The sequence below is a fragment of the Monoraphidium neglectum genome (genome assembly GCF_000611645.1).
Source record: "Monoraphidium neglectum strain SAG 48.87 unplaced genomic scaffold scaffold00221, whole genome shotgun sequence".
In the NCBI taxonomy this organism is placed as follows: Eukaryota; Viridiplantae; Chlorophyta; class Chlorophyceae; order Sphaeropleales; family Selenastraceae; genus Monoraphidium; species Monoraphidium neglectum.
The window spans coordinates 17,919-35,774 of record NW_014013407.1 but is presented as its reverse complement, the minus strand read 5'-3'; the positions used below and the strand labels follow the sequence as shown (position 1 = coordinate 35,774).

Genomic DNA, 17,856 nt, shown 5'->3' with positions numbered 1-17,856 from the left:
ACCTAAACTAACCCCAACCAAACCCCAACCGCCAGGCCGAGAAGAAGATGCTGGCTGCGGGCTACAACAAGGAGTACCTGCCCATTGAGGGCCTGGACGCCTTCAGGGCCGCCACTGTTGACCTGCTGCTGGGCTCCAGCCACCCCGCAATCAAGGAGGTGGGCTGCAGGGGGTGGACGGGCTGCTTGAGGTGTTGTGTGACCGCCTCCTGACGCTGTGCTTGGGGTTCACTTTGGGGGTTTGCGGCCCGGACGCGCGATCCCGTGTGACTTTTGAAAGCAGGCGTCCCCACAAGAGTGCGCGTCCCGGCTGCGGCGCCCCAACCGACCTCACGGCGCCTCCACACCCCTCCCGCGTCTCCACACCGGTCCCGACCCCAGGGCCGCGTGGCGTGCATCCAGGCGCTGTCCGGCACCGGCGCCCTGCGCGTGGGCGCCGCCTTTGTCGGCAAGTTCATGCCGGGGACCAAGGTGTTCATCTCCAACCCGACCTGGGGTGAGGCGGGGCCATGGAGATGACGTGACGGCAGCGATGCTGGGGTACGCAGCACATTCGCAGGCACGGCCTGGGATATGGGTGTAATAAGGTGCATGGACAGGAAACCAGCAGTTTCCCACTCTTCCGTTTTCCCTGATTTCCACAACGCCTGTCAGTTTGTGCCTCAGTTTGAGCTGTTTCTTGCCTGTTCGATCACCCCAGGCAACCACATGAACATATTTGGTGATGAGCGCGTGGAGTGGGCCAAGTACAGGTGTGCAGGCGCGGCGTGTTTCCGCACCCCGCGCGTGCCTGTTGGACATAATCGTGATTCTGCTCACCTGCGCGTGCATGCGTGTAGGCGTGCGCGTGCATGTGCTCTTTGCAACGTGATTGTCGCCATTACCGTATGCGATTGCTAGCTTGCCAGCTTCAACAGCCATCAACCGATCAGCGTAACCGCTCACACAACCGACAACAACCGCCAACTGCCAGGTACTTTGACCCGGAGACCGTCGGCCTCGACTTTGCCGGCATGACGGCAGACCTGGAGGCGGCGCCGGACGGCTCCATCGTGCTGCTGCACGGTGAGGGGCCGGCCGCAACGGAACATTGGAACGGGCGCTTTTGCGCTTGCCTTGCAAGATATCCGATGCCGTCCGATGCCGACCTGCCAGTGCAGCGGGCGGCCGTGGCAGCCGGCAGGCGTCGAACCTTTGTGGCTGCCGATGGCCCTTCTTTGCTTCCTTCTGCCGCGCTTCCGCCACAACGCATTGCTGCCGCACGCTCGCTTCTCTCGTGTCCCCTGCACCCACCTCAGACAGCCGTGCCTCCCACAGCGGCCCGCCCCACACATCGCGCCGCGCCGACCGCCTGGCCCCCTCCGCGCCCTCCAGGCTGCGCCCACAACCCCACCGGCGTGGACCCCACCCCGGAGCAGTGGCAGGCCATCGCTGACCTGTGCAAGCGGAAGGGCCACCTCCCATTCTTCGACGTGGCATACCAGGGCTTTGCCACGGGTGGGTAATGTTGAATGATTTGTCATCACCCCTGGGGCCGGGGGGCCAGGGTGAGGGCTTGCGCGACTGATTTTGCATGGTTGGACAAGTCGCATTCTGCTCAATCGCCCTAGTGCTGCCGCGTCATTCGGGGACACCTGCGCGCCTCGCATTGCCACTGCCCCACGCCGCCTGCGCGCCACAAACGCACCCAACACAGCTCGCCGCCGCCTGTGGCCGCCCTCGACCGCTGTCCCCCACCGCCCCCTACCCCCAAACTCTGACGCCCGCGCGACCGCCTCAACTGCCGCCCCAACCACCACCCCAACCCCAACCGCCAGGCGACCTGGATAAGGACGCCTTCGCGCCGCGCCTGTTTGTGGACAACGGCCTCGAGGTGGTGGTGGCGCAGTCCTACTCCAAGAACCTTGGACTGTACGGGGAGCGCGTGGGGGCGCTCAACTTCGTGCTGGCCGATTCCGAGGTTAGCTGGCGTGGCGGGGCAGGGGTTGTGGGCGCCGGCTTGCAGCGGACAGACGGCTGTCGGCTGGGGCCGGCTTCGGTTGGGTGCGGGGACTAGAAATTGAGGTGTTGATCAAATGATTGTCTGGCATCCTAATGCGGAGCTTGCCACTAGGTCATATTAGGATTTTGGGGTTGTTGTGGGGGGTGCGAGACAGGGCCGCAACATCTGGCGAAGGGCGGTCAGGGCATATCTGCTGCCTACATTGCGCCCATGTGGTGGACGACAGGTTGTGCTTTTGGGGTAGACAGCTAGGGCATTGCAGCGTGCTCAAAGAGGGTGTCACACACATACACACACACACACACACACACACAAACACATTCCAGGCCTCTTGTTTACCCTCACCCCTTGCTTCACCACCAATCACCTCCTCCGCCCCGCCGGCAGTCCGCCAAGCGCGTGCTGAGTCAGCTGAAGCGCATTGCGCGCGCCCTGTGGTCCAACCCCCCCACCCACGGCGCGCGCATCGCGGCGGAGGTGGTCGGCGACGCCGCGATGTTTGAGGAGTGGAAGGGCGAGATGGCAGGTGAGGGGCCACATGGCGCCGCTCTGGTTGGGGTTGAAGGGTTGGACCTTGTGGATGACTGCTGCGAGGGACTCTGGGTGTGTCATGTACTAGGTGTCTCGAAGCTGGTGACCGCGGGATGGGTGTGGGGTGGCTAGGGGGCAGGGGTTGAAAGGGGACGCCAGGCGGCCGCTAGGGGTGCCTGCTTCCGCGTGACCCGCGTTGCATTCGCGATTGCCACCCTGCTGGTGCAGCCGGCGGCACGCGACAGCCTCAGCTGCTGCTGGCTTTACGCCCCAGTAGCAATTCGACCATGCACCCCGAACAGGCATGGTTGCAGCCCTGCCCTTGCGCGTGCACACAAAGCACACACACAGACACAAACGACGAGTCGAATTCACACACACATGCACCACACACTCACACCACACACATGCAGAAAATGATCAGGGGCACACTCACCCCAACATGCACACTCACCCTTCAGCACTCACCAAGAACTGCATCCCCACCCCGTCGCGCTCCATTCCCCCGACGCGCAGGCATGGCCGGCCGCATCTCCAAGGTGCGCGGCGAGCTGCGGGCCGCCCTGGAGAAGCGCATGGCTGATAAGGACTGGTCGTTCGTCACCAAGCAGATCGGCATGTTCTCGTACACCGGCATGAGCCCGCAGCAGGTGGGGTTCCGGGAGGCTCTCCTCTGAAGTCATTTCTTTGGGGACCGCGGGCAGAGGAGGGGCTGGCCGAGGGCCGCTGTGCTGGCCAGCAGAAGTCAGCCCTGAGCCGCGTCTCACCCCTTCAGGCTTGCTCTTGGATCACAGTTTGCAATATTGTCCCTGCGACCGCCGGACGGTGCGGCTTTTTCAACACTCCTTTTGCATGGCGTCGCAGGTGGACAACATGACCAACAAGCACGCCGTCTACATGACTCGTGACGGCCGCATCTCCCTGGCGGGCCTCAGCAGCGCCAAGGTGGACTACCTGGCAGACGCGATCGTCGACAGCGTCAGGAACTTCTGATCTGAGATCTGGTGCGATCTGAGATCGCCGTCGGATCTGATCCGTCGTGTGAACTGGTCGAGCGGGCTGCAGCCCGCGATGCATCTGGTGCAGCGCAGCTGCATAATTTCGGAGTTGGTTGCAGGAGGCTCAAGGGGGGCATGGGTTCCTTTGAAGTTACTTTCTGGTTGCTTGGGCTGCGGCTATTTGGCACTGGCAATAAGTTGAATCCGCGCACCACACCTGCAATCCTCCCCCCTTCGCCGTGCGTCGGGCCGCGCACGGCAGCGACCTTGCGTGCGCGCGCCCAACCTGCGCACGTGCCGTAATGTCCTAACCAGGTTGAGCATGGCTTGCTTGCAGACGCATGCATGGTTCCCCTGCCCCATGCCTGCATTTGCGGACTGCCATGCACATTTTCCTGCATTCAGAAGACGCCCCCTTCCCAGACTTGTCATTAGTCAACCGTGTAACAGACTAGTGATACCACCGCTTCGCCACACACACAACACACACACACACACGCGCGCGCATACACACACACGCACCGCCGCGGCAGACCAGGGGGTCAACAGCCGGCAGCAGTGCTCGACGCCCCAAACCCTGCTCAGCAGACAGCGTCACCTCAAAGCTGTCACCCCAAGCTCTCCGCCGCCGCCGGGCGGGGGCCCTGCGGCGCGAGGCCGTTTTCTGGTGCTGCTGCAACACGCGGCCAATCAGAATCGCTTGACGCGCCGCCGCTCCGCTCTCCGGTCGGCCCGCTCCAGCTTGGCGCGAGTCTTGTCATCCAATTGGTCTTCCGCCTCAGGCTTGGCCTTGATGAAATTGGGATATATGAAGAGGGTCCACAGCTTGTAGCCGGCGTAGGCGGGCACGGAGGCGTAAAGCCACCAGCCCCAGTTGGTGAAAGCGGAGACGGCCTGGACCGCGCACGTGATGTAGCTGCGGCAGGCGGTGCAGCGCGAGCCAGGGAAGGATGGGTGTGGGAGGTGTGTGAGCGGCTGTCAAAGGGGGGTGGGAGGTGCCGACTGCTCACAGCGGGCGGGCGCCGCTGTAAGCATTATCGCCAGCAGCAGCAGCGGCAGCAGCAGCAGCGGCAGCAGCGGCGGCAGCAGCAAAAGCGGCAGCAGCAGCAGCAGCAGCAGCAGTCGCATCAGCTCCTGCCGACAACCGCAGGCGCGCGTCGCCTCGCAGTCAAGTCGTGACAGCCCAACCCCTGCTCCGGAGGTGCCGGCCACTCACAGCACGTCGTGGTATGAGGACGCCGTCCCCTTGTCTAGGTCACTGCCGCCATCGAGCAGCGCGCCCGTGCTAGAACACGTCGGGCGCGCCGCCGCCTGGATGGCCCCGTATGACGCCGCGTGCGCGAGCAGCGTCACCACGAGCCCGACCCAGTGCCACGCGCCGCGGCTGGACGCGCGCAGGAAGAGGCGCACGGCGGCGTACAGCGCGGTGGTGGTGAGGATGGCGATGCGCAGCGCGGCCAGGCGCCGCTGGTTTTGCTCAAGGCGCTTCTTCGCGCCCTCGCCTGGGCGGGCGTATATGCGGAGCAAGTATGGGATGGGCGTGTAGGTGGTATTGCAGTGTAATAGTGGGCGTGCTGCATGCGGGTGTAGCTAGTGCTGTGCGCAGCTGCTTGTTGCCTGAAGGCCTGTCGATGCGCGCACAACAAGCCTGGCGCATGGCTACGGCCCTGCAACACTGCTGCGCTGCTCAGCGCTGCGCGGCGCCAGGCCAAGCATACCCGCCATGGTGCCTGGATCAAAGCTGATGAATCAGATTTCTCAAGCTGCTCGACAGAGCAAGCGCTCGAGGGCGGGTGCAACCAACCAGCGGCAAACACGAGCTGGGCCTGCTGTGCGAAGGTGATTGGACTAGTCTCCGGGTTTGTGATTACACAGATAGGTCAAGTTGGTGTCGAGTGGAGGGGGGAGTGATCTGCATCAGTCATCCAGTGCCTTGCCGGTGACGTCGTCGCGCTGTTGGCCAGCTTGGCCACCACGACCTTGACGACCTTCCTGGGACCCAACAACTATACTACAGCACAATCAAAAGCCGCAAGGCCGCCAGACAGACTTCGCACATGCGGCCGCTCGCACCTCACAACCACGTGCGTCCTGCTCTTCCTCACCGCAGCCCTTCAACCAGCGCGCATGCACCCAGACTGTCGAACTTCGCCCCAGTTGATGGCTTGGGTGGCGTTGAGATGACTGATCGTATTTGATGCGCGTAGTACACCCCGCTGCGTACCCTGTGTGGTGCATCAACTCGCTTACTGTGCAACAGGTGTTCATGTTCAAACTGGACGATGAGGCACAACATCCAATGGACGGTGGCGATGCAAAGGCGATGTGGAAGCACGCGTAAATGAAGACTTTATCCAGGATCGTACTGCCTGCCAGCCTTCAGGGGCACACAGGGGTTCGCCCACCCCACACTTCCCGCTTTCTCTGCTGCAGTGCTGCATGCACGCCTGACAACCTGCTGCTCTTGCAACCAGCAGGCAGGGCAGCCCGGGGAAGCCATGCACCAGCGGAAGCAAGCAGGCGGAGTTAAAATCTTGGCAGTGTTGGGGGTGACGTTTTTGCAAGCATGGCTTTGCGAGGGATTGCAAGGCAAGTCACCCACGCAATGATGAGGGGAGCTGCGCCCGGCGAGGGCCACTGAATGTGCTGCAAGAGCTTGTGAAGGCGCGATCAAGTGGCAAAACTAGAGAACAAAGCATCAACAAGGTAGGACAGGACATCTTTGCATGGCAGCAGGAAGGTCGTACCAGTATATGAATGCTGTAGATGCAGTCTCTGCGCAAAAAACGATGCAAGCATGCCTTGGGGTGATCTATGCAGCCAGCAGGGCGGCCGCCTCCGCAATTATGTCAACGATATCCACAGGCGCCACGCGCGCCCGCCACGCGGTGACGTCCACCGTTTGAGGCGGCTTGTTGAAGGACCAGTGGTATGCGGCCGCGTTGGCGCAGGAGGTGCGCGCCGACGCGCGCCTGGGGCATGGTTGGGCGTTGCACGCGTGTTTGGAGGCGGGGCGCCTCCGGGGAGACTCCGATGTGATTACATAATGTGTGCTGTGGGCGCCCGGATATACTTGCAACCGCATATGCTTGCATGCCGCATGCCGTCTAGATCTTTACATTACTTTACATAGCGTTAAACTGCTTGTGGGGATGCAGATGTGGCCGCAAACAGGACCGCTCGAACAGATTCCCATGCGGCAATCCAAGGTCGCCGTCACACCCACCTGAAAGTGTCCAGCTCGTCATATCCGGGCGTCACGGCCACCTGGGACAGGCGTCTGGTGACGCCGCCAGGCCCACTCGTGCCGAACGGCCCGGGCAGCAGAAGCTGCGCCTCACCGGCTGCCGCTTCCCTCAGCATCCGCCGCCCGTACTGATGCGACCCAGGCGAGGCGGCAGGCGACATGGCGGCCGCCTCGTCAGCAGTGGTGTTGCCAGCCCCGGCGGCAGAGGGCGGTGGAGGCGGGTTGGCGAGGCTAACGGTGGCGCCAGAAGGCGGTTTGGTGACCTGGACATCGTAGCCGTCACCGTTGGCCATGTCTGGAGCGATTGACGCGAGGTGTGGAGCGAGTGATTTTTTGTTGATCAGATAGGTTTTGTCAGTGGACACAGACGGAAGTCCGTGCAGGCCCGTGCGTGCAATGCAAGTTCGGTTGCGCGTTCAATCTTCCGCCCCTGCCATGCGTGATGCGACGCAGCCATTTCGTCCCAGTCACACAGCTGCGGTCCAGCGCGGCCCCGCCTGTGTGGGTGCAGCTCTCACTCGGCTGCGCCGCGTTCCAGAAGAGGGCGGCTATGAAGCCCTTGCCCTCCCTCTTGGACTGCACCAGGCGGCTGAGGACGATGGCGAAGACCACCTTGCGCTGCTCAAGGTCAAAGAAGCGCTGCGTTAACCCTGGCATAGGAGAGATCGGAGGGGTTTAGAGCGGGGATCTGTGCGGTGCAAATCATGCCCTGATCAGCAAGTAGCTGAGGGCTTGAAAGCAAAGCCAGGGGCACCATTCAGGGGGTCCAGGCTTGCCGATCTGAGATGTCTGACCAGGCAGGCGAACCTTTCAATTGTCGCCTGCAAAATCTGTGCCGCTTTGTCAAGGGCGCGTGTGCTGCCCACTCACCAAACTCCTCCGCGATGAAGGGTTTTCCCATGCCTGCTGCCAAGTCAGTGTACAGCTGCAGCTTCCTGGCAGGTTCCAAGGGCGGGTCAGCGGTTGAATGGAGAGTTGCAGAAGGCAGGTGAACTCAAGACGTTTGGCTACCACTCGCCAGGCGGTGAGCGAAGGGGCCGAAATGACGAGCAGCAAGCAGCAAAGAGGAACACAAACATTGCTGAGTGCAGTCCTGGCAGTAGCACGCCGCAGACTGCCGTCAGATTTCTTGCATGGATGTGTGCATTGCCAGGGCGCATGCATGGACGCCCTGCCTGCACAACAGAAAGTAACCCACTGCCCCGTGCTGGCCTGACTAAATATGGCGCATATTCCTCAAACGTCGGCTTCCGCCATCCTAGGCTGGCCATTTGCTCCATGTGTCTGCAGGGACGATACACGGGGGGTGATGGACAAGCCCGTCCAACGGTTGCTCAGGGAACGCAGTGAGATGCAGTGAGATGAGCATGGGCGAGGGGGTTGAGGAGCAGGCAACAGCAGCAGAGGGGTAGTGCAAGACATAAGATTGGTGAAGGGATTTCACAAGGCGTGTTGTGAACAGAGGCGAGTGCCTGGCGCGCCCAGCAGTGCCACACCCAGCGGCCCAGGTCAATAACTAGGTCCAGTTTAAAAAAAAGCATTGTCACATTGCAACGAAGCACCATACTTCGCACCAAGCGCGCCCCTCAATAACCCCTTGGTAGTTCCGAACTTGTGAGTGTGGAAAGCTCTTGCCCACCTCCAGTAGATGTGCGCAGTCATGGCGCCGACTGCCCCCAGCTGTGAGATCTGCATGACATCCTCCCCCTCACAGCCGGCCCCAGCACCAGGGTTTTCAGACAAAAGGTTGTCACGCACAGTGGGGGCCCCTGCGCCGTTACCGCCCACGGCCCCCTGGCAGCGGAAGCTGCCAAGGTGCAAGTGCCCCTTCGCCCATGCTTGCCCTGCTTTTGGCCCAGCCGCGCGCCCGCACGGCTGGTCTTGGCTTCGACACCTTTCTGCTGATCAAGGAGTAACGGTCTCGTCCTATCGCTGTTCAGCAGCGTCGCCACCAAGGCCAAGCACATAGTTGGGTTGGGCAAGGGTTGGTTCAGCCAGCCAAGCCAGCAAGCCGCACTGAGTCGCATAGGATCACACTGTGGACAGCGCATCGCGCTAGCTTAGCCAGAGCGCACTTCAAGCCAAGACCCAAGAGCTGGGCATTCGCCCTATGTCCGGCTGAGTAGGTGAGCGGCTGGGGCGGTCTCGGGGCCGCATGGACGGGTAGAGGAGATGGACGATTAGGTTGGGCTGACCGGCAGCCCACCTCCAGGGGGGGAAGTGCACGCCAGCACCGGTCCATGTGCACAGGCACGTCAGCGACAGACCCCAGCATACGTCACCCCGCCGGTGACCTGCTTGCCACCTGCAACCGCCGACCCAGCCGGTCCGCGGCACACGCGCACGCTGTGCAGCCCGCGCCGGGCGCCCACTGCCCAGGGGCGCCAGCCGGGCGCGACAAGGTGGCCTGCTTGCAAGTGGTGTCATGCGGGTGATGCTGGGTGTGCGTTGATTTCAGGCGTGCGTGCACGCGCGCGAGTCTGCGTGCACTCGAGAGTGTCGCGTTGTTGAGTGCGCAGTGGGTTGCGAGAGCATCTTACACACACCGCGCATCAGGGCTTGACATGTATCTTGACATTTGCACCAGGCCCCCACTGCCCATCACATCTGCCACCAAGAGTGAAGCCACAGGCCTGCAGCGCCGGCACAGCTGCCCAGCCTCAGACATGCCTGGTAACAACAAGATGCTGAGGTTGTTGTTGCAACCCACCCGCCCGGTATGAACACCAAGCAAGCAGTCGCGATAGAGTCGCATGCAGCACACCCGACGCCTCTGGCGTGAAGAAGCCCTCAGTACCGGCCAGCACCAGCGCCCCCGACTTGACCAGCCCCTGCGTGAACGCCGTGACGTCACTAAGCCAGTCCAGGTGGGCTGCCAGGTCAGCGGCTGCGCAGCCAGGACACCTGCATCGTGTGGGATTCAGCGGAGATGTTGACGCCCAAACGGGGTTAAGAGACCCGTTGGACGCCCTCAGACCTTCGGGCGGGCAAGTGTGGTAAGATCACGTGGTTGGGTGAAGGGGCGAAAAGCAGCCTTCACTCTGTGCTATTGGAGGCTCCCACGCACCTGGGCTCGTTGATGACATCATAGCCGTAGACCGTTGGGTCTGATGAGTAGGTGCGGCCGCTGAAGGTCTTGGTGCGGGACAGCATGAAGGCAATGTGCTCCTTGTACAGCTGACGCACAGAGGGGTCCCTGGATGGTGCGTACATGAGCAGCAAGGGCGGTTGCAAATGCGGAATGCCAAGATGCGAGGGTGGCAGTGAGAGCGCGGACGTTTCAAGGGGCTGGGAACCTGCGCCAAATGGGTGACTGGGGCGCCCACCAGCACGGCTGCGGGAATTGGCCTGCAGGATCTGGCAGACTATTTTGTGCACGCACGGGTGATGACAGGCAAGCCGGCCAGGCCGCGCGGCCTGCAATCAAGCCACCTTGCAGCAGCCCTCGGCATCTGCACCCACCCGCCCTTCACATCACCTGTAAAAATCCACGATGTCGCCCGTCCAGCTGCCGTTGGCGCCGCCTGGTCCGCCGCGCGCCCAGGCCACCCAATCCTCGGGGCCCTTGAAATTGTGCGGCTGAGGGGCCGGACGGCCGGCCGTTCGAGCCCCCCCCCCCACAAGTTCAAGGCACGAAGCCAGTATATATGAGCTCCGTGAGGGAGCTTGAGGGTAGGCGAGGGACACAGGCCTCCGCTAGGCAGCGCGAGCGAAGGAGGCACGCAAGCCGGCCGCTCTAGAGGCTGGCGCTTGAGATCGGGCTTGTCGGCGGCGCCAAGCTAGCTCGGGCGAGCGGAGCCGAGATTGTACGAGATGCTATCTAGTTCATCCTAAGGGCAGCGCTTCCCCAGCAGAGCACCCACCGTCCAGAAGTTTCCGAGGGCCAGGATCACGCGCATCCCGCGGCGCTGCGCGCCAGCCACCACGTAGTCCAGGCCCCTGCGACGGCAGGTGCGCCGGAGCGACCGACGTCATCAGGGATTCGTGGCAAGCCTGGCTGCGGCCGGTGACGCGTGGCGCGCGTTGCGACTGTGCAAGGATGGACTGCGTGGTTTTCAGGGAATGTCTGGTGGCACCATCCGCGCGTGCCACAGCACCTCAAGGGCAGTGGGCGGAGGGGTTCGCGTGGTTGCGGTACTCAACCAATGGCACCCACAGAGCACCAACAACCCATGCGCCCCCCTTGGCGCATGCTGAGCCACCGGATTGTTGGCCGATTGAGTTTGGGGTCTGCGCACCTCAGCTCGGTGTCTGAGTAGACCCCTGGGGCCGAGGGTGAGTGGTAGTTGAACGCCCAGGTGCGCACCAGCTTCACCCCGAGGCGCTGAGTCGGGTCAGCAACGGCAGTTGCGGCGGCAAGCGGGCAGCGGTGTGTGAGGTTGTGCGAGCGAGGCCTGCAGAGCTTTGCCTAGAAGCAATGGAAACCTCAACAACCTAGATATATCAAAACACCTGCACGCACGAAGCAGACATTGTCTGCATGGCATGTGACTTACACCCAGCAGGAGCAGAGTCAACGCCCAAGCAACCGACACACCAGCACCCGCATTCCGCCCTGCACCTGCAGGCCGTCCAAGACCGCGTCCACGGATGCTGTATCACCAAAAGCGGCGATGCTTGGCATCCAGTGGGCGTTGGCGCCAACAAGGTACTCGTAGGCGTCTTCGGGGGCGCAGGTCGAGCAAAAAGCGCATGGTGTGAAGCGGCACGTGGGCGAAGGGCCCCCACGTGGCATGGTACGGTGTGGATATGCGGCGACGTGAGTGGGGTGTTCAGCTGCCATGATTATGGTGCTTCGCAAAACTGTCAAGGCGTTGAAGCTTTCACGGAGTCGGTCCAACTGATGCTCCCCTGTCGGCGGACCGCTGATGGTGGGCAGTCACGCCCCAGCACGCCTCGCCAGATGATGCATGCCGCGCCTGAGCACCTGCTCGCCCAATAACCATGAGTATCGTCAAGATCACAAGCCTGCGTGCCATTGCTCTTGTACGGTGTCCGCAGATCGCCAGTGCCGAATTCACGCGCTTACAGCAGGATGATAAAGTGTGTGAGGCGTTTGGGGTCTAGAAACATAAACCATAAATTTCCAAGCCAATATCTGCGCTATGGGCATGCCATTCGTGTCAGAATGACTCATGCTGATGTCACGGTTGGCGACTTGTGCAGGTGGTGATGGCTGTTGGTCACCAGTGCTGCCGCACAGCAGATATTTGTGGTCAAGTGATTTGCAACAGGGTAATGGATCTGATTTGCAACAGGCTCTCAAGGCCCCAGGCCGAGCCTCGAGAAGTTCTCAGATTGCTGCCATGCGCTGTGGGATGGGATGAGCCTGTCGCTCGTGCATGTGAGCAGAGGGTCAACTACTGTTGAGCAACACTGTCGTTTGCCTGAACCCCTTGCTGCCACTACAAAGTACACGCGCTACTTGTTGACACTGCCATGCAAACATTGTTTGCAGCCCAGGCTTACACAGGGCAGCACACAGCCCTGCACAGCCAGGAGATGAAAAAATTGCAGGCATGCATACACACACACACACACACACACACACACAGAGTCACCACGCCCCGTTCACAAACACCGCCGCCTCCGGCCATTCATAGCCCCCCAGGCCGAAGCTCGCTGCCGGCTCCAGGGTCCACACCGCCAGCGCGCCCGCCACCACCCCAGCACCGCCCACAACCGCGACCCCCAGGGCGCGCAGCAGCAGCCCCGCGCCGCCGCTGCCGCCGCCGCCGGCCGCAGCCCAGCCGCCCTTCATGTGCGTTTGCACCAGCCGGCGCCACTTGCGGCCCTCAGCCACCCTGTTGTCACCGCCGTCGCCGCTGCCGTATCCGGACCCGTCTTTGTTGTGCTTGGCTGCTGCTGCCGCCTCCGCTTCAGCCGCCGCGTGGCCGCCGTCCGTTGCAATGAGCCCCGCCAGCTGCGCAAGCAGAAGTGGCAGCACCGCGGCTGCAGCCGCACGAGGGGAAGCGCCGGCGGCGAGAACGGTTGCGGCGGCACTCTGGACGGGCGCGCCGTCGGCCAGCACCGCTGTTAGAGCCTCAGGACCCATGGAGGCCTGCATGGGGACACAACGAGCCATGATGCTGCTTGAGGTACCGCATGCATGGGGGCAGCAGTAACAGCAGCTGCGGGTATTGACGTAATGCAGCGGCGCGATGCGTGCATGGTGTCGCATGCTCACAGTGGCGTTGCTACATGCGGTCAAGCACGCATGAAGCACGGTGGCTGGCGCCTGTCCACAACATGAGCCATTTGACGTGCCATGCGGATGCATGCAGTCGAGCTGACACAGCATGTGACACATGCAAGCAGCGCACTGCCCCGCGGCGCATGGCAGCAGCCCCCCCACCTGGCCGAGGATGCCGCATGCAAGCGGAAGCAGCTCGGCCATCAGAGACGCATCCGCCCGTCCGCCTGTGGCAGGCGCGTCTGCGGCAGCGGTTGCTGCACCCTGGCACATGCCCTCGGCCCCAGCCGCGCCCTGTGGCTCCAGCAGCTCTCTGGGCAAGCCAGCCGGATCGCCGCATGCGACGGGCGAGGCGGCGGGGCCGCCGGGAGCGCCGGCGTGCGCCCCGACCGCCTCGCCCTCGGCTGCATCAGCCTCGGCGAAAAGCGCCCTGTTGACTGGAGGCGAGCCCGCTGCAGCCTCCGCGGCCGCCGTGGACAGGTCTTCAGAAGTGGTGGGAGCTGGCATGCTGCTGTGGGTGCAAGGGCTGCCTGCAGCACGGCTCGTGCAAGAGAGCGTCGATGCAGTGTCGAGGACCCGCGCCTCGGTGGTGCTGCCACTGGTTGCGTCACGCGCGCCGGCGCTGCGGGCGCTGCGCAGGCTGATCGAGGAGGCGGCGCGCTTGGTGCTACTGCTGGTGCTGCTGCTGATGCTGCTGCTGACAATGCTGCTGCTGATGCTGCCGGGAGCGCGGCGCCTGGCAGCCGCGCTGCTCGCAATGCTCGCGCCCGTCGACGGCGTCAGTGCGACACCTGTTGTGCCCGTCCGCTTGCCCCACTTGGTCGGCGCGGAGGGGCCCATGCCCGGCGACGAGGCGCTCAAGACGCCACCTTTCGAAATGGGCGTCAAGACGGAGGGGCCAGACGCGCCTGCGCCAACGCTCCGCAGCAGCGGCTTGCCGCCAGTGGGGCCAGGCTTAAGTACCTGGAGCACACCGCGCGGCGGTGTGCTCTGCCTATCGATGAAATTGTTGATGTCAGGGCCCGTGCTGCCCGTGCTGGGCTGGGAGGCGGGACAAAGCGGCGTGACGGCAACAGTAGGCGAGCTGGGTGCCATCACGGGCGATTCAGGCATGCAAATCAATGCTTGCTCGAAGAAATGCACCTGCAAAGCTGTTTTGTGTCAGCGATGGTCATCTGTGCTGCGATTATGAACCCGCGGGAGTGACACAAAATGTCGGTTCGAGGCAGCTGCCGGTGCACCGACCTGCCGGCAAAATCTTTGTGATCCGCACGCGAGCTATGGGCAGCTTTTGGAACCCTGTGCTTGCGGCCTGGTGCCACCTTCCATCTTCCTCGCTTGAATCCTCCGCGTGCAGCGACCACGCGCACCGCATGTGACCGTGCACCTTAAATCATCCGGAACTCTGCAAGAAGAGCATTGCCGGGGCGAGACAGCACGTCAAACGCCGCCACGTCGCCGCTGCTTTCTGCGCCGCAGCAGCGCCGCCCTCTGTGCGATGGACCCTGTTCACTCGGGTGCCATTTCGCTCGACTTTGACCCAACACAGCTGCTGCAGGATGCAGAGCACCTGCTTGAGGATTCGGGCTTCGACAGCTGGTGAGTCACGCTCGGGCAGGGGACGCGCACCTCTGCATCGCAACGGGGTGCACTGTCCTGCTAATCCTGATTCCTGAAGTGTCGCTGCGATGGCCATTGGGCGAGGATCAGCAGCAAAAGCCGAAGCCGAAGCCTTAGCTGCAGCGATAGCAGCAGCAGTAGCAACAGCAATGATAGCAGCAGCGGCAGCTGCAACTGCAGTTGCACCAGCGACTGGTCCAGCCTTGCTTGTTTTGGGCCCGTTCGCATCAAGGCCTTGGGAAGCAGCACAAGCAGACGCACCGACGCTGGCCGGCGACACGCTCGTACTTGCAGGCTCATGCGGACCATCGGCGGCGGGGCCGGGATGGACTTGGATACGGGCGCCAGCGGCAACGCCCCCACAGGCGCGGCGCCAGCCGCCCCGCAGCAGCACTCGAGCGTCTTCCGTTCAATGGCCACCCCTGGACCCCGCATCGACCTCGCGCCCGCCCAGCCGACGGCCCCTGCCGTGGCCGGCGGCGGGGCCGGCGCGGCGGCGGCGGCGGCTGCGTCGGCCGCGGCGGCAGGAGGAGAGGCGTCCAAGGATACTGGGGACGGCGAACGGCTGGTGAAGCTGCCTCCCGGCCATGAGTTGGTGCAGGTGGCCCCTGGACTGTACGCCCTGCGCCAGGTCAGCGCTGCCACGCAGGCGAACGCCACAGCCGTGCCGCCACCGCCGCCGCCGCCGCCGCCGCCGCCGCAGCAGCAGCAGCAGCAGCCAGCCGCCGTCCCCCCGCAGCCGCAGGAGCAGGCCCCGGTCCTGCTGCCGCAGCTGCAGCAGGTGCTGCAGCTACAGGAGGCTGCGGGGGGCCGCCGCGAGGCGCAGCAGATCGCCGCGGTCCAGGCGCAGCACCAGGCGCACATCTACCAGACGCAGCAGCAGCGCCCCAGCGCCATGCGGGACCCCCTGCTCTGCCAGGCGCAGTCGCGGCTGCGCATGGCGTTCACGCCGGCCGGCGGCGGCGGCGGCGGCGGCGCGCTCGCGTCGGCGGACCGCTCGTCTTCTGGCGGGTCTTCTGCTGCGTCGGACCCCGCGACTCGCGCCGCGCTCGGCGGCAGCGCGCTGCCCACCGCAGGTCACAGCCACAGCAACGCTCGTGGCGCGGCGGGCGCGGCGGCGGCGGCTCCCAAGGCCGCCGCGCCTGGGGGCAAGCGCGCGTCGTCCCAGCGCTTCAGGTGGGGGCCGCGGGCACCCGCGAGCCTGCGCCTCACCAATCTCGCCCCGACGCACCCCCATGTTTCAATCGCCGTGGGCGCCCGGCCCCTGCTCCGCATGCTCGTCCTATCAGGCCGCACCGCTCGCTGCTCCGGGGCCCCCGCCCTGCGTCGTGCCCCCTCGACTTCCGACGCAACGTGCCCCCGTGGTGTCGCAGGGAGCGCCAGAAGGAGCTCATTCATGAGCTGGAGCACGAGGTGGGCGCCCAGGATTTCTACGGTTGGTTGGCGTTCCTGAAGGAAAAACATGCGCATCTGGCATGGCTGGGCGCAACCCAGCCACGCGCAGCTGGCCGGCAGGGCGCGTCCGGACTGGGGTGCGTCCAGAGGCGTCCTGCGAGCAGGCCCCAGTGAATCCCCGCACAGCGGCCCACGCCTTGGTTTCAACGCCGCCGGTCAGGGCCCGGCCAGCAAACCTCCAAGTGTTTCTTTGCTACTTCCAACCCCTGACCTGAAATATCTCCACTGACCCCTGAACCTTGAAACGTCAACTCTGAACCCTGGGCTTAGCCCCCTGAGCCCCGAACCCTGAACCCTACCGAACTCCCTGCCAGGTCACCTCCAAGCTGGAGCAGATGCAGCTGCTGGCCCAAGAGAACGAGATGCTCAAGCTCAGGAGCAGCGTGCTTGAGCGAGCGGTGGAGGGCAGGGAGGAGCAGGTGGGCACAGCAGCAGGAGCTGCTGTGACCGAGCCTTGATTTCTTGTGCGGGGGTCCTAGGGCCTGAAGGCTGACAGCGACGGCTGCGGCGGCTCCGGCGGCTCTTTGCATGCGCGGCCGGATGGTGCCCGCTTTGCGGCCGAGTGTGCCAAACGACGGCCTGCCGCATAGACCGTGCTCCCTCGCCTGCGGGCTCACCCCTGCCTTTGTTCCCCTGGTACCGGCAATAAATGAATAAATTCAGATTGACATCATCAAGAACTTCGGCATGATCTGGCCCGAGCGTCCCGATTGCTCGAACGGCGGCGCGTCCGAGGACGCGCCCATGTGCTGCGCGGGCGGCCCCCGCGCGAGCAGCAGCCCGAGCGGCGGCGCCGCCCCCGAACCGTCCGCCGGCAGCGGCAGCCTGGATGCTTCCGATGACGTCATGTCCTCATGGCAGCGGCAGCAGCTGCAGCGGCCCGCGCAGGACGCGGCGGCGGCGGCGGGGTCGGCGGGCGCGGCGGGCGGGGCGCCGCGGGAGGACTGGTGGAACGAGCCGGTGCCTACGATAGAGGACATAAAGAAGATGACCCCTGAAGATGCAAAGCTGAGGTGGCGCAAGTTCCTGCATCACGCGTCGAGGGAGCTGATGGCGCTCCAGAGGGAGGAGGAGGAGGCGGGGGTGTCACTAGACACGCTGGCCGCCGCGGAGGCCGCGAATGCAGGGCGCCCCGGCCGCACAGCCGAGCACGCGCCGGGCGCGGCGTGGGGCGGCGCGGCGGGCGCGGCGGGTGGGGAGCCTTTGCAGGACGGCGGCGGTAGCGGCGGCGGGAGCGGCGACGGCAGCGGCGGCCCGCAGGGGCCTTACCCCAAATACTACAATCGGCGGCCGCTGCCGCAGGGCACGCCCAACAGCACCGCGGTGGCACGCATACACGCCCTGGTGGGACCCAGCGACGCCCTGCAAAGCATCGGCGCCGCATGCCTGGGACGCTTGCTGCGACCGCGCTGTTGCGCATAGGCGTGGCTGCAGCAACGGCTGGGCCTGTGGTGTCCCGCCCTGTTGCCCCTGGCAGCGCCTGAGGGTGCCATCATGGCGTATCGTTTTCTACCCCGCAAATCGCTTGAGCTCATCAAACGCCTCTCCCGGCGCGCGTGCCCTCCCCCTTCCCGTGCATGTGCTGCAGTGCGACCGATACATGAGGTGAGCCCCAGGCACTGCCACCGAGCCGCCCCAGCCGCCGCGCGCGCCGCGCTCGTCGCCACACGGCACCGGCATGCCCTGTCATACCCTCGTGGGAAGCTGCGGTCGAGAGCTGGCCGCCAGCCTTTGGGGCTGCACCCTCCCAGACCCACGTTTGTGAACCCACCAACCTGACCAACCCCTCCCCCCCCCCCCCCCCCCCCCCC

At 64.2% G+C, this 17,856-nt stretch overlaps 5 protein-coding genes across 5 annotated transcripts in view; 2 read left to right on the top strand and 3 right to left on the bottom strand.

The window, feature by feature from the left end:
• Positions 1–47: 47 nt before the first annotated feature.
• On the top strand, positions 48–3,525 carry MNEG_2050 (aspartate aminotransferase; the record flags this gene model as incomplete). Its single annotated transcript, XM_014049480.1, has 9 exons — positions 48–158; positions 381–495; positions 700–751; positions 973–1,064; positions 1,374–1,496; positions 1,817–1,959; positions 2,389–2,527; positions 3,049–3,182; positions 3,397–3,525. 9 exons carry the CDS (start codon positions 48–50, stop codon positions 3,523–3,525), a joined length of 1,038 nt encoding a protein of 345 aa, XP_013904934.1.
• A 695-nt stretch (positions 3,526–4,220) lies between these two features.
• On the bottom strand, positions 4,221–5,255 carry MNEG_2049 (Transmembrane protein; the record flags this gene model as incomplete). The annotated part of the gene is made up of 3 exons (XM_014049479.1): positions 4,221–4,446; positions 4,747–5,032; positions 5,249–5,255. 3 exons carry the CDS (start codon positions 5,253–5,255, stop codon positions 4,221–4,223), a joined length of 519 nt encoding a protein of 172 aa, XP_013904933.1.
• A 1,087-nt stretch (positions 5,256–6,342) lies between these two features.
• On the bottom strand, positions 6,343–11,401 carry MNEG_2048 (Putative mannan endo-1,4-beta-mannosidase 9; the record flags this gene model as incomplete). The annotated part of the gene is made up of 12 exons (XM_014049478.1): positions 6,343–6,502; positions 6,757–7,072; positions 7,296–7,427; positions 7,648–7,712; positions 8,417–8,571; positions 9,045–9,184; positions 9,542–9,681; positions 9,845–9,973; positions 10,256–10,356; positions 10,641–10,716; positions 11,016–11,101; positions 11,339–11,401. 12 exons carry the CDS (start codon positions 11,399–11,401, stop codon positions 6,343–6,345), a joined length of 1,563 nt encoding a protein of 520 aa, XP_013904932.1.
• Positions 11,402–12,334: 933 nt separating this feature from the next.
• MNEG_2047 (hypothetical protein) lies at positions 12,335–12,832 on the bottom strand (the record flags this gene model as incomplete). Its single annotated transcript, XM_014049477.1, has 1 exon — positions 12,335–12,832. One exon carries the CDS (start codon positions 12,830–12,832, stop codon positions 12,335–12,337), a length of 498 nt encoding a protein of 165 aa, XP_013904931.1.
• A 2,170-nt stretch (positions 12,833–15,002) lies between these two features.
• MNEG_2046 (hypothetical protein) overlaps positions 15,003–17,856 on the top strand; it is a gene marked incomplete at both ends in the record, with an annotated part of 5,802 nt that continues 2,948 nt past the window's right edge. Inside the window, 4 exons of the mRNA XM_014049476.1 lie at positions 15,003–15,766; positions 15,964–16,003; positions 16,360–16,464; positions 16,709–17,368. Coding sequence (XP_013904930.1) covers positions 15,003–15,766; positions 15,964–16,003; positions 16,360–16,464; positions 16,709–17,368 — 1,569 coding nt within the window. The remainder of the gene's footprint in view (positions 15,767–15,963; positions 16,004–16,359; positions 16,465–16,708; positions 17,369–17,856) is intronic.